Genomic DNA, 14,308 nt, shown 5'->3' on the forward strand with positions numbered 1-14,308 from the left:
AACACTGTGACTGGCTGTCCCGTTTTGGCCAGGGAAAAGTGGGAAGTACTGCAATTCAGAAACTGTGATTGTTGTTTTCTCCCTGACTTCAACGGGGAGGCTGAAGCCCAGAGAGGCAGAGGCCTAGCAGAAGCCTTTAGGCCACAAAGACAAAGGACACGGCCACCAGGACGGATGCCAGGGCCCAAGCGCTAAGAAGAATGGACTGACTTGCGGGCATCTTTGGTGATACCTAATTTTTTAAGGCGCCACGATCACTGAAATAGAACCGCAGCCTACTCCTTTGTCTAAACTGCTTAATCTGTATGGTCCTCCACCCCATAATCCGGGTCTGGTGGATGAAGTCCTGAGCTGAGGAACCATTATGGAGAACTAAGGCTCCTCGGGTAATGCCCCGGCCGCCTGTCCTCAACAGCTCCAGCCCAGGGACCGCACCAGAAGGGGCAGGGGCATCAGGCGGTGTCCCCGGAACCGGGGGGTCCCTGTCAAGGGCAGTTCCCTCGGAAGCACGCTGGCCCCTGCGGCCTGGGCGGGGTTCGGCGGGACTCAGAGCGGAGAGAGGCCCCGGGGGAACCTGAGGGCGCGATGTTCCGCGCTCAGGCCCGCCGCGCTAGGAGCCACCGTTTCCGCCACGCGCGCCCCTGCGCGGACCGGTCCACCTGCCACCGTGAGAGGCGCGGCGCGGGCGGGCCCATGGCGTCCGCACCCCGCGGCTCCCTGGGCCTCCTGCTCTGGCTCCTGCTCCTCCAGCCCCCGCTGCATGCGGCGCAGGGCGGGTCCGCGAGGCCCCCATCCTCCCCGTCGTCGTCGTCGGGGGGCGGCCGTGAGGGCCCCGGCGCGAGCCTGGGGAGGGTTGAGGGACCGTCTGCGACCCCCGGGCCCCAAGAGGCTGCCGTACTCTCCCAGTTGGTGGAACTGATCCCAGGTGACGCCTGGTGTTGGGAGCCTCGCAGGGGGCTGAGGCCCGCGAGTGGGAGCCCGTGCTCCCGGGGAGTCTGGGGGAGTCAGGGGTCTCCCCCTCCCCCGCCCCGAGGGTCTGAGGAATGCAGCCCCACTTGTGGAGTCTGAGCGGGACGCCATGTGGCCTTGGAGGTCTGCGGGTACAGGGCCTGGGGACTCGGCAGCACTGCCCTGGAGTCTTAGAGGCCGAGGCCTTTCCCCCCCGACCCCCGTCCGAGGGGCACCTGGTGCTCCCCTGGGAAGCCCGGACTCTTGTTTCTTTGAGGTTCTTCCTCCCACGCTGTTCTCACCCCAGGGTGTGGCCAAGTAGTCGCGAAAATCTTGGGAGGAAAGGAGGCCGAAGAGGGGAAGTGGCCTTGGCAGGTGAGCGTGAGGATCAGTGAGAAACACGTGTGCGGAGGCTCCCTCATCACGCAGCAGTGGGTGCTGACTGCAGGCCACTGTATTTTAAGGTGAGGAGTGACAAGTAGAGACAGAGTTCTGAAGCCGGCCCTGCTCTCCTCAAATACCCATTAGGTTCTGTTGCCCTCGCAGCTTGACAAAACCCAAACCCAGCCCAACACAGGCGAGGTGCGCACCGTCGAGAAACGGGCCAGGTTGGGCACTGGCCATCTCATTACTAGGAATACTAATTTGGTGAACAAAACGGATCGTCTGGATGAGCATACCAATGTCGAGAGGCGTTAAGGAGGGCTGCTTGGTGATAGGGCGGTAGAAAGAGTGGTGAGGGACGTTGGGGCCAGGCTGGGAAGCATCTGCAATGTGTGGAAGAGGTCTCTATGAGGGGCATGTCCTCTCTCCCACAGCCGATTCCACTACAGTGTCAAGATGGGAGATCGGAGTGTCTATAAAGAAATCACCAGTGTTGTGATCCCCGTCCGAAACATCATCATCCACCCTCAGCTCTCAGTAGTTGGAACCGTTCAAAAGGACCTTGCCCTTCTCCAGCTCCTCTACCCTGTAAACTTCACCGTGACCATCCAGCCTGTATGCATCCCTCAGAAGACTTTCCGGGTGGAGGCTGGGACCACATGCTGGGTGACCGGATGGGGCAGAAAAGAAGAATATGGTGAGACTGTGAGTCGGGTAGCATACCCAGGAAGAGGGAGGCAGCCCAACCCTGAAGTAGGCGAAAAGGCTATAGAGAGGGACAGGGAGGCGGACTGCCTGGCAGAGGGGGAAGGAGGGGGTGCAGTTTAGCAGCAGCCAGAGTAATGGCTCCTGATTGGCTTGAGCCTAGAAATTCGTAGAGGTCTTTTGTTGCAGCACAAATATTTCATGGTAGCTGTTTAAGGAAAGGCACGGGTCCTGGGGACTGGAACTGCTTCAGGAGAAGAGACACCTGGGTGAAGTCTCTTTCTGTAAATTTGTGAGGGACCATGCCTGTCTGGTGTGGGGGTATTTTTAGGTTCCCTGGGGACGGAGCCAAAGGCTTTGGAGTTCTCTCCAGGGTGGATTTCTGCTCAGCAGGTGATGAGTTGTCTGCCCGTCAGAGCTGTCCGTCTCCGAAAGTACGGGCCTTGCTTGTCAGGGAGCTTCCTGTGCTTTTAGGTATAGGCAGAGCCAGGTCTCTGTTGCTGAGGCTGGAGGGCCTCCTATCTCTGGGAAGAGGCTGGGTTGGTAACCCTGGGGCACTACCACTTCGAGAGTCCGTGATCCTGCTCAAAAGTAAAGACACTTTACTGATGCACAGGATACCTGTCACTATTACTGTTGATACTCAGAGTAACAGATGCTTGATTATCATTTCTCAGGCTGGTGAGGCCTTGCCCTCTTCCCGTCCAGATTGGCTCTTCTTTATGCTATCTTGATCTTATTGGTTCTTACCTCCTTTTCTCCCCCTGTCTACTTTGGGCCTCCGTTTCCTCCAGTGTCAAATGGGGACAATACCCACTGCCCTGCTTTTTTCAAAGGGGATTCTAGGTGCTGAGGGGCTTACTGTCCACCTGGGCACAACCACCCACTGCTGAGTTTCTTCCCGTGTAGGCAGCGACCCCATTACAGCTGTTCTCCATGAGGTCGACCAAGACATCATGCACCATGAAATGTGTAATATGATGATTCAGAAAGCTATAAAAACAAAGAAGAGTGTAGTACTGGAAGGGATGCTCTGTGGCTATAAAGAAGCTGGGAAGGATTCTTGTCAGGTAACTTCATGGACCCTTTTCCACCTCCACATTGAGGATGTCCCTCCCAGGCTTCTTCATTCCCAAGTGCCAGGGCCTGCGTGGTCTGCCACATCTTCCTTTCCCTCCTGAGTGAAGGAGATTCATGGGGAGAACCCCCTGTGGCTCCCCGGAGCTGGCCTGGCTTGCTCCTTGCTGCCTGGGGGCCCTGCCAAGGTGTGGGGAAGTCGGGCGCGGGTAGTCCTAACACTCTACGTTCCTTGAATTGAGTTCCCCCTCTGTGGCACTTCCTGTGTGAGCCAGTGGGAGCATTTACCCCATGAGCTCTGTTAACCCCCGTCATAAGCCTGCCACATAGACATCATAGCTGTCACACAGACGAGGGGAGGTCCAAGGGTGCTAGCTCAGGGACCCCTGTGCGTGCCTGCAGGCCTCCTGGGCCCGCCGTCTTCCTCCCGCTCCGAGTGCCTTCTGGAGGAGGGGGCGTTGGAGCTGGGTCTCAGAGGATGAGTATTTGGATTTCTTGGAAAGAGGAGAACAGCGCTGTAGGGAGAGGGAGCAGCACGGGCAGCGGCTCCGAGGTCCTAGGGAGCTTGTCACGTGTAGGGCCTGCCTTCCAGGTCTGGAGCAATGAGGTGGCCAGAGAAGAGGGCTGCAGTCGGAATCCGTGTGGCCTGGAGCGCTGGGCCAAGTTTTTCGACGCCATCCGGGCAGGACTGTAGGCTAGGTGTTTGTCTCCATCATCTAGGCGATGATGCGGGGTCCCGAGCAGGAGCCGGGGCGGTGAGGGGGTGAAGGAGGTGTGTCTGAGGTTGAGTCATGAGTTCTAGGTGACTGCCTGCTGGGAGGGTGGGGGCGAGGGAGAGGTTAGGAGGGCTCTCTGTTTCTGTCTGAGCTGGCTGGTGGGGGCGGGGGCATCAGAGCAGGTCTGGGAGATGGGGTGTATATGGGATGTCGGGGAGTGGAGCATCAAATATGGAGGGAGCTGGCTATATGGGTTAGGAGTTCTAGAAAAACTTTAAACTAGATGTATGGATTTAGGGGACTCTCACGCAGAGGTGATATTCAAAGTGTTTAACAGCCACTATGGTTTGGGAAATGACCAGTCATAATATCCTCCCAAGGATATTAAAGTTTTCCCATTAACTTTTCTTTCTTTTTTTTTTAAGATTTTAATTTTAAGTATTCTCTATACCCAGTGTGGGGCGTAAACTTACAACCCGAGATCACAGTTGATCCAGCCAGCTGTCCCTTCCCATTAACTTTTCAATTCTCAGTTCTCGTATTCACAGAAAAGTGGCCCCGGTAGGTCCCCAGGGAAGGTCCCCATGTGCCTGACTGCCCAGTGCCTTATGCTGCAGTCAGCCTGCTCTGACATGGATGGCCTTCCATTTCTGCGTTTGTTTCTTTCTCTTTCTCCAGGGAGACTCTGGGGGCCCACTGGTCTGTAAATTTAAGGACACATGGGTCCAGGTGGGAATCGTGAGCTGGGGCATTGGCTGTGGTCGTGGAGATGTGCCTGGAGTTTATACAGATATCGCTTGCTATGCTGAGTGGATACTTGACGTGATTAACCAGGCTGCCTCTTTGTGTCCAGTGGTGTTCCTCATCCCACTTCTGTGCCTGCTGCTGCCCCTGGGCATCCTGGTGGCCCCGTGATCACCCCGGCCCTTCCCCCTCCTGTTTCTGGGTCTCGCACTGGGCCTCTCCTCCGACCTCCCCCTCCTACTTAGATGCCCTTTCCTCCAATCCTGCTTGGCGTCCACTGAGCCTGTAGAGAGCCCCACAGTAGAAAGTGGCAGCAAGGCTGGAGCCCCGAAAGTGTCCCAGCCTGCTGCTGTCCCGGTCACCTGCGTCGGCCACACCCACGACCTTGGCTGTGGCCTGCCTGCCCCGGAGGAGGGGGGCCAAGCATCCCAGCCTGAGAGCCAGCCGGCCTGCCAGGTGGAGCCCGGTGCTTCCTTGCCATCTTGGAGAGCCTGTACCAGAGAAGACACCTCATGAGCAGTGAGGCAGCCTTGGACCTGGCTGTGGTCTCAGGCTGTCACCTGAGACTGTGTTGAAGCGGGCAGCTTGCAGATTGTGCAGAGAGAGGGAGGAGGCGTCACCATGTCCCTGCTGAGGCGTGAGGCCTGGGCTTTCCACATCTGACCGGGCTGTCTGGGGCTGGGAGACATTTCCCCTGCCCCCGGCGCGGATCCAGCTGTGCGTGGCCAGCCTGTGGCACACAGGCCCCCTTCCTCAGTCCCTAGTGGCCCCATCCAGGCTCACCCGAGGTGTGCAGAGGCATTAAGGAGTGCGGAGATCTCAGGTGTCAACTGAATAAATGTTTGGATTGTCACTTGTGCGTTCTGTCTCTCTCCTGGTCTGGGGTGTGGGGGCACTGAGGAGAAGTTATCTCACATTTAACTTAGGAATGTGTTCATGATGCTTTTTAAACTCTAGAGTGAGAGGGGAGGCCCTCATCTACTCTGATACGAGTCCAACAGATGGTCTTAGCACTTGGGTCCCGCTGCTGTGCCCCTCACGGCCACCAGCATCTCCGCAGGGAGCTTCGTAGCTGAGTTTGCTGGCCATTGCATCTGGGGATGAGGACGTGAGAGAGAGTGGACGCAAGAGAGAGTTCAGGGCAGTGCCCGCGAACTGCAGCCCTTACTTTCTGCTTTGAGCACCAGATTGCCTTGGCCTGGCTCTGAAGAACACGGGGCTGAGGCTCGGGGAGAGGACAGGCTGAGCGCTCACCGTGTCTGTGCTGACTATTTCCCTCATTCTCTTGTGGTCCCAGAGTAGCTGTCTGTCACGATGCGGAGCATTTACCCCACTGCTCCCGATTTCCTTCCCTGTTCTTGAAACTTTGAGGTTACTTTCTTTTAGCAGGGGATTAGTGCCTTTTGCATGTGAGAAGAAAGAGCCTGGGAATATTTAGGTGAATAAAGAAGTGGACTGGGGTCAGGATCCATAACTGTCACCTCTGACACCATTCATCCCCTTCCTTCTGGATATATACCCAGTCAGAATAAAGACTGTATTTCCAAGTCCCATACATCTAAGTGTGGCACTAATTCTGGCCAATAAAATATAAACTGAAATGTTGGGTGTGAATTTGGGGAAATATCCTTAATGGAGGACAAGCTCTTCTTCAGATCTCTTTCTTCTTGCCTGGCTGGAATGTGTACATGGTGACCGGAGCTTGAGCACTGATCTTGGGACACAAGGAACATGCTAAAGGTATGGAGCAGGAATTTAGAAGGAACTTGGCTCCTTGGAATTTGTAGGGCCGCAATCATAGCTCTTCATGCAACAGAGGAAGAAACTCTTTTTAATTAAGCCATTGTCATCTTCTGTCTCAGTTACTTATAGAAAAACCTCATTCTAACCAATTCAGTGGGTATCATGGGGAGCTTTATTTCTGGATTGTTATATGAATATAAGTTTTTAAACTTTATTTAGACTAATTTTTATTTTTTTTAGGGAGGGGCGAGGGGCAGAGGGAGAGGGAGAGATAGAATATTAAGCAGATTCCCTGCTGAGTGCGGAGCCCAATGCTGGGTTCCATCTCAGGACCCTGAGATCATAACCTGAGCTGAAATTGAGAGTCGGACACTTAACCAACTGAGCTACCCAGGTGCCCCTAAACTAAATTCTTTTTAATTCCCACTTCACTATACACCATTGCTTCCTTTTCTATTCATTTTTAAAAATTGATGAGGTTAAAAGCTTATGTTGATGAATGACTGTTCTTTCTTAATGCATTTCTGTATTATTTTCTTTATTGGGGTGTAATTTATATATAGTAAAATGTACACATGGCAATATACAATTTTATGAGTTTTAACAGAGGTATACCCCATGTTGCCATCTCCAAATCATGATCGAAAATATTTGCATATCCTGGATTACCAGGATATTCTCTTATGTCCCTTTCTAATCATCCCCTCCCAGAAGTAACCACTATTCTGATTATTATCAGATTATTTGCATGTTATTGAACCTCATATTTTTTTTAAGAGAGGGAGGTGGGAGGGGCAGAGTGAGAGGGAGAGAGAGAATCTTCAGCAGGCTCCACACCTAGCAGGGAGCCTGATGTGGGACTCGATCTTCCAACCCTGAGATCATGACCTGAGTCAAAGGCAGACGCTTAACTGACTGAGCCACCCAGGCACCCCTAGTTCATTCCTTTTTATTAGTGAATAGTAATATTCTTACATGAATATTCCACAGTTGGTTTATTCTCCTGTTGATGGACATTTGGGTTGTTTGCAGTTTGGGGCTATTATGAACGAAGCTGCTAATAAGCATTCTAGTACAAGACTTTTTTGTATCTATATGCTTTCACTTCTTTGGGGAATAAACCTAGGAGCAGAACTGCTGGCTCATGAAATTGATATATGGTTAATGTTATTAGAAATTTCCAAAGAGTTTTCCAAATTATTTGTTTGTTTTTTTTTTTTAAGATTTTATTTATTTATTTGACAGAGAGAGACACAGCGAGAGAGGGAACACAAGTGGGGGTAGTGGGAGAGGGAGAAGCAGGCTTCCCGCTGAGCAGGGAGCCCGATGTGGGGCTCGAACCCAGGACCCTGGGATCATGACCTGAGCCAAAGGCAGACGCTTAACGACTGAGCCCCCCAGGAGCCCCCCAAATTATTTGTACCGTTTTATGCTATTCCCAGCAATAAGTGAGAGTTCCAGTTGATCCACATCCTCATCAGTCCTCACGCTTTTTTTTTGTGTGTGTGTGTCCAATTCTAATAGGTATGAAATGGTACTGCATTGGGGTTTTTATTTGTGTTTCCCTATAACTAATGATATTGAGCACCTTTTTATGTGCTATTGGTCGTATGCATATCCCTATGAAGTATGTTTTCAGTTCTTTTGCCCATCTTTAATTAGGATGCTTATTTTTTTATTGCTGACTTCTAAGAAGTCTTCTTATATTCTGAGTGGAATCCTAAGTCTGTGATTTTTTCACTTTTTAGCTGGGGGCTGTGAAACTTTTCTATTTTTTCTCCTAGAAGCTTTATGATTTTAGCTTTTACATTTAGGTCTATGGTCTATAAATTAATTTAGGAGCATGGTATGAGATATAAAGATGAAGTATATTTTTCTGTATCTTTAATGTTTATCCAGTTCCAGTACCATTTGTTGAAAATACATTTATTTTCACATTGATTTGCACTGGTACTTCATCAAAAATTGACAGCATATATGTGCATCTTTTTATGGATTCTCTATTTAGTTCCTTATCTATTTGTATATATATTTTTGTTTATCTATATATTCTTATGCCAACTTTACAGTGTCCTAGTTACTGTAGCTTTTATAATTAGTCTTGAAATTCAGTCATGTTACACCTCCCATTTTTTTCATGTTTTTCAAGGTGGAGTTTTGTGTAGAAACTGACAGGTTGATTCTTTTTTTTTTTTTAAGATTTTTAAAAAAAATTTATTTGACAGAGACACAGCGAGAGAGGGAACACAAGCAGGGGGAGTGGGAGAGGGAGAAGCAGGCTTCCTGCTGAGCAGGGAGCCTGATGCGGGGCTCGATCCCAGGACCCTGGGACCATGACCTGAGCTGAAGGCAGATGCTTAACGACTGAGCCACCCAGGTGCCCCTGACAGGTTGATTCTAAAATGTATACAGAAAAGCAAAGGATGTAGAGAACAACAGAAAGAACTCCTATACTTTAAGACTTACCATAAAAGTGTAGTAATCAAGGCAGTATGGTGTTGGCATAAGGGCAGACATATAGATCAGTGAAACAGGATAGAGAGTCCAGAAATAGATCCACACATATACGGCCAATTGGTTTCAACAAAGGTGCCAAGACAATTCAATGTAGGAAAGGATAGTCTTTTAAATAAACGATGCTGGAACAATGGGACATTCCTATGTAAAAACAAAACAAAACAAAAAAACCCCCGAATCTTAACTTTGCATTATATGTAAAAATTTACTTAAAAAGGATTATAGAACTAAATGTAAAACATACATCTAAGAAAACTTCTAGAAAAAGGCATAAAAGTCTGTGTGACCCTTGAGTTGGCAAAGATTCTTTATATAGGACACAAAAAGCATGAACTATACAAGAAAATAAATGATTGGGTTTCATCAAAATGAAAATATTCTGCTCCTTAAAAGACACTGTTAAGAAAGTGAAAATCAAAGCCACAGGCTGGAAGAAAATAGCAGAAATATCCACTCAGAGACTTATATATGAATGTGCATAGCATCTTTATTCATAGTAGCCAGAATCTGGAAACAACTCAAGTGTCTGCTAACTGATAAATGATAATCAATGAAAATACTACTTGGCGATAAAAAAAAGGATAAACTGCTGGTAGACACAAGAACATGGATGGAAATTCAAAAACATTATGTTGGCTGAAAGAAGCCAGATCCAAAGAGTACAGATTTCTGATTCCATTTATATGAAGCCCAAATAGGCACAATAGGTGATCAGTGGTTGCTTATGATGGATGTGAAGAGGGCACAACGGCATTTTCTGGGGTTTCAAAATGGTGTATAGCTTGACTGAAGTGGTGGTTACGTGGATCTATATATTTATTAAAACAGTAGATTGTGCACTTAAGGTCTATTTAACCGTATGCAAATTTTTCCTAGTTAAAAAGAAACAGGTTAATGTGACATATTCTAGTTTGGCCCCAATGTCCATTCTCTTCCTCTTGCATAATACATGTCTTATGCAATGACCTGATGTCTTAGGTCCTTCTAGTGTTGTGCCAGCAAATACTTAACGAACAGCTCTGGAGGGGGAAAAAAGCCCAGATTTATAACATTCTTCACATTTCCATAGTATAAATACTTCCACTATGGCTGATTCCTTTCTTTCTTTTTCTTTCTTTCTTTCTTTCTTTCTTCCTTCTTTCTTTCTCTTTCTCTCTCTTTCTTTCTTTTCTTTCCTTCCTTCCTTCCTTCCTTCCTTCTTTCTTTCTTTCTTTTTTTTTTTTTTTTTTTAAGATTTTGTTTATTTATTTGAAAGAGAGAGAATGCCAGAGAGAGTGCACCAGAAAGAGAGCCCAACCAGGGGGTAGGGGCAGAGAGGGAAGGAGAAGCAGACTCCCCACTGAGCAAGGAGGCTGATGCAATGCAGGGCTTCATCCCAGGACCCTGGGATCATGACCTGAGCCGAAGGCAGATGCTTAACTGCCTGAGCCACCCAGGTGCCCCCACCATGGCTGATTTCAAGCTACCAATATGACATTACTGAATCTGGAGTTGGGAAGAGATGTATACCATTAGACAGAAGTTCTACCATACACCTGTAGTAGACCTAACCTCAAGAGCACAGGTAATTAGAAAATTCAGGAAAATAACTAGGAAGTAATGAATTTTGAGTATTTATTACCTTTGTTTTTAGTGTAATTTCTTTAATTCTAGGTTTTATAATTTAAATTTTAATGACTGTGTTTAACAACCAGCTCATAAAATTCCTGACAATTAACAGTTGGCTTTCATGAGCTGGGACAAGCCAGATCCAGCATTTACTGGGCTACAAGCAAATTTTGGGGCAGGGATTCATGTTCAAGTAACTTATTAAGAGTGTTATTTTCAGGAAAAACCTGTGTGGATGTGAGGGAAGCAGGCTAGGAAAAGGCAAGAAGTTTAATAAGAATGTGATTATAGGTGAAGTCTAGGCTAAGCAAGATCCTGGAGTCTACTTAAAGAATTCATCCAGACTTAGGGCAAGGGAGCTGGGCTTTTGTGCCTTGTACCACTATGTCTTTGGCTACAGGCTGACTGGAGGGATGGAAGGTAGGATACAATTCCTGGTCACCTTCTGTAATATGGCTCCATGTGCTCAAGGGTAAGCCTCCTAAGAAGGATGCAGGTATGAATTCCTAGTAGCAATAGTTGGGAGATAGGTACACCAAACAGGTAAAATGGACCCCAGGTGATCTGGGTGGCTATGCACTTAAAAACTGCCTTTCTCAGCTTCCCTTGAAGCTTAGGGTGAGTGACCATGTATTTAAGTTATGTTCCATGAGATGTAAGTAGAAGTAGTGTGCTGTTGGGGGGATGCCATTCAAAGGGACATGAGTATGTTTTTTGGCTTTTTCCCCTTTCTAAAGGGGAAGATGAGAAAGATGGAGGTGCCATCTTGGATGCAGAGTTGTGTGCCCATGTTAAGGGTGGCAGAACTGGACTTGGCTGCCTACATTTGGACTGTTAAGTAAGAGAGAAATAAACTTTTTTTTTTAACCACTGTATTTTGGGATATCTCTGTTACCACACTTTAGCCTTTACCTTAACAAATATAGTGAGTAAAGCAACAAGTAATAACAAATATCTAAAATCATGACTGTGTAAAACAATAAGAATTTCTAATTTGTAGGTTTTTTTCTTTTCTTTAAAAAATAGCAAGACAGGACTAACCCTAACAGAATGAGAGAGCGTATCAAGAAGAACAAGGACATATCCACTACAGAAAAGATATAATTATTTGTACATGACCTGGTTGTTTCAATATAGAAAACCCCAAAGAATCTACAAATTATCAAAATTGATAAAATAATTTGATCAGATTGTTGAATAGGAGAATAATGTAATTGCATTTCTGAAAGATGTGTGTGACTTTGTGGGAAAATTTATGAAATTTTATTGCAGGACATGAAGGAAGACCTAAATAGAGATACACCAAATTCATGAATAAGAAGGCTCAATAGCACGCAGATGCCCAATTCTCCCCAAAATGTTTTTTAGATTTAATGCATATTTGAATAGAATTTTCAACAGTTTAAAAAAAGTTGTCAAACTTACCCTAAAGTTTATATGGAGTACCAAGAAGAGCCAAAACCCTAATGAAGAAGAAGTCGAGGTGGGAGAATGCATTCTATCACATACTGTTGCTCCGAAGCCCTAGTAATCAAGAATATGTCCACTATACTTCAATAAAAATAATGGGCCATTCAGTACATGGTGCTGGGATAAATGGTTAAACGGAAAATAAATGCAACTGAATTCCTCTTTCACTATAAACAAAAAAAATATGTGGATAAAAGATAAAACATGAAAAACAAAACTTTAAAACTTTTAGAAGAAAATACAGGACCATATCTTTAACCTCAGGATAGGGGAGGCTTTTTTAAAAGATTTTATTTATTTATTTGAGAGAGAGAGTGAGAGAGAGAGAGCATGGGGGGGTAGGGTCAAAGGGAGAAGCAGACTCCCCACTGAGTGGGGAGCTTGACGTGAGGCTTGACTGTGGGACTCCTGGATCATGACCTGAGCAGAAGGCAGATGCTCAATTGACCGAGCCACCCAGGTGCCCCTAGGGAAGGCTTCTTAAAAGCAGACAGAAAAAAGCATAAATGATAAAGAAAAAGATTGCTCTTCTGACTATGTTAAAACTATGAACTTTTTTTTTTTTTGAAGATTTTATTTATTTACCTGACAGAGAGAGACACAGCGAGAGAGGGAACACAAGCAGGGGGAATGGGAGAGGGAGAAGCAGGCTTCCCGCGGAGCAGGGAGCCCGATGTGGGGCTCGATCCCAGGACTCTGGGATCATGACCTGAGCCGAAGCAGATGCTTAACGACTGAGCCACCCAGGCACCCCTGAACTTTTTTTTTTTTAAGATTATTTGTTTACTTGACAGAGAGACAGCAAGAGAGGGAACATAAGCAGGGGGAGTGGGAGAGGGAGAAGCAGGCTTCCTGCTGAGCAGGGAGCCCGATGTGGGACTCGATCCCAGGACCCTGGGATTATGACCTGAGCTGAAGGCAGATGTTTAATGACTGAGCCACCCAGGCACCCCTAAAACTATGAACTTTTTTCATTAAAAGTTGTAATAAAGTGAAAAGACAAATCATGATTGCAAAATGGTACTTGGAGCATGCATTACTAATGAAAGATTAGCATGCATTAAAAAAAAAAAACCTCAATAAGAAGTACTTCAAAAGCAATCCAAATATAAAATTGGGCAGATGTTACAAACACTTTATAGAAAGACAGCACAGGGCGCCTGGGTGGCCCAGTCATTAAGTGTCTGCCTTCGGCTCAGGTCATGATCCCAGGGTCCTGGGATCGAGTCCCACATTGGGCTCCCTGCTCGGCAGAAAGCCTGCTTCTCCCTCTCCCACTCCCCCTGCTTGTGTTCCTGCTCTCGCTATCTCTCTCTGTCAAATAAATAAATAAAATCTTAAAAAAAAAAAAAAAGACAGCACAAATGGCCAGGAAAGATATGAAAATATACTCCAGGGAAATGCAAATTAAAACCATACCAAGATAAAATTTTATGCCCACCATGTGAGAAAAAACAGAACTGTGGCAATAAGTGTTGGGAAGAGTGGAGATTAATAGAAAGACTCATATACTGATGGTGGGAGTGTAGTTTGGTAAAATTAGTTTGAAAACTGGCATTATGAATTAAGAAAAATACATTTACACATGAATCATTGATATCCAAGGTCATAACTCTTGCAGATGACAGAGGTAATTCAAAAGACACACAATGAAGCAGAGTTACTCATTATCAAAAGTGAAAATACACCAAGAGTATACATAGGAACCAGGTTGTTCTACTTTTTTGGAAAACTAAAATTGTTAAGAGTTAGCATTGTATGGGGTGCCTGGGTGGCTCAGTTGGTTAAGAGTTAGCATTGTATGACGATGTAGGACTATGACCCTAGAGAGAAGGGTAACAAGTGAGATGAACCCTACAATTGTCCTGGCTTCCTAAGCGGAGGCAATTTTCACATGAAACAGGGAGGGAAACCCAAACAGAACACAATGATATCACTAAGTTAAGGAGACAGCTTGGGGCTCAGGAAGGCTGGGCATCTGGAGTCTGCAGGTCAGAATCGTGTAGAGTGGGGGTTACCATACTATGGTTTGTGGGCCAATTCCAGATACAGCCTGCTTTTGTATAGGACTAAGAATGATTTACACAGTTTTAAAGAGTTGCTTTTTAAAACGAATATATGGCAGAGTCCATGTGTGGCCTGCACAGCTTAAAATATTTACGGTCTGTCTTTTACAGGGTAAGTTGGCCCATCCCTACTGTACGGGAATCCCTTGGTCGGTGGAGCATGTGACTCTTGATCTTGGGATTGTGGGTTTGAGCCCCACGTTGGGTGCAGAGATTACTTAAAAATCAAAAATCTTAAAATAAATAAATAAATAAATAAGAATGACTGCAGACTTCTCTCCAGACACAATGCAAGTTAGAAGATAGTAGAGAGAAGATCATCCTCAAGTG

The 14,308-nt window shown here is 46.7% G+C and overlaps 2 protein-coding genes across 3 annotated transcripts in view; both read left to right on the forward strand.

The window, feature by feature from the left end:
- The window catches only part of LOC123863026 (putative serine protease 45), a 49,651-nt gene that overhangs the window by 5,467 nt on the left and 29,876 nt on the right, over positions 1–14,308 (forward strand). The window contains exon 1 of one of the 2 annotated variants that reach the window (XM_064596954.1): positions 1,423–2,029. The exons of the other annotated variant lie outside the window; for it this stretch is intronic. The gene's annotated coding sequence lies outside the window, so the exon portion shown is untranslated. Of the gene's footprint in view, positions 1–1,422; positions 2,030–14,308 lie in introns of those variants that run through there. 2 annotated transcript variants of the gene reach the window in all.
- On the forward strand, positions 586–4,745 carry LOC135364596 (serine protease 42-like). The gene is made up of 6 exons (XM_064593337.1): positions 586–823; positions 1,256–1,412; positions 1,767–1,947; positions 3,707–3,804; positions 4,379–4,391; positions 4,509–4,745. Exons 1-6 carry the CDS (start codon positions 586–588, stop codon positions 4,743–4,745), a joined length of 924 nt encoding a protein of 307 aa, XP_064449407.1.

The sequence above is a fragment of the Mirounga angustirostris genome, unplaced genomic scaffold, assembly GCF_029215605.1.
Source record: "Mirounga angustirostris isolate CCGP_5_RB_7025 unplaced genomic scaffold, mMirAng1.0.hap1 SCAF_1, whole genome shotgun sequence".
Taxonomy (NCBI): Eukaryota; Metazoa; Chordata; class Mammalia; order Carnivora; family Phocidae; genus Mirounga; species Mirounga angustirostris.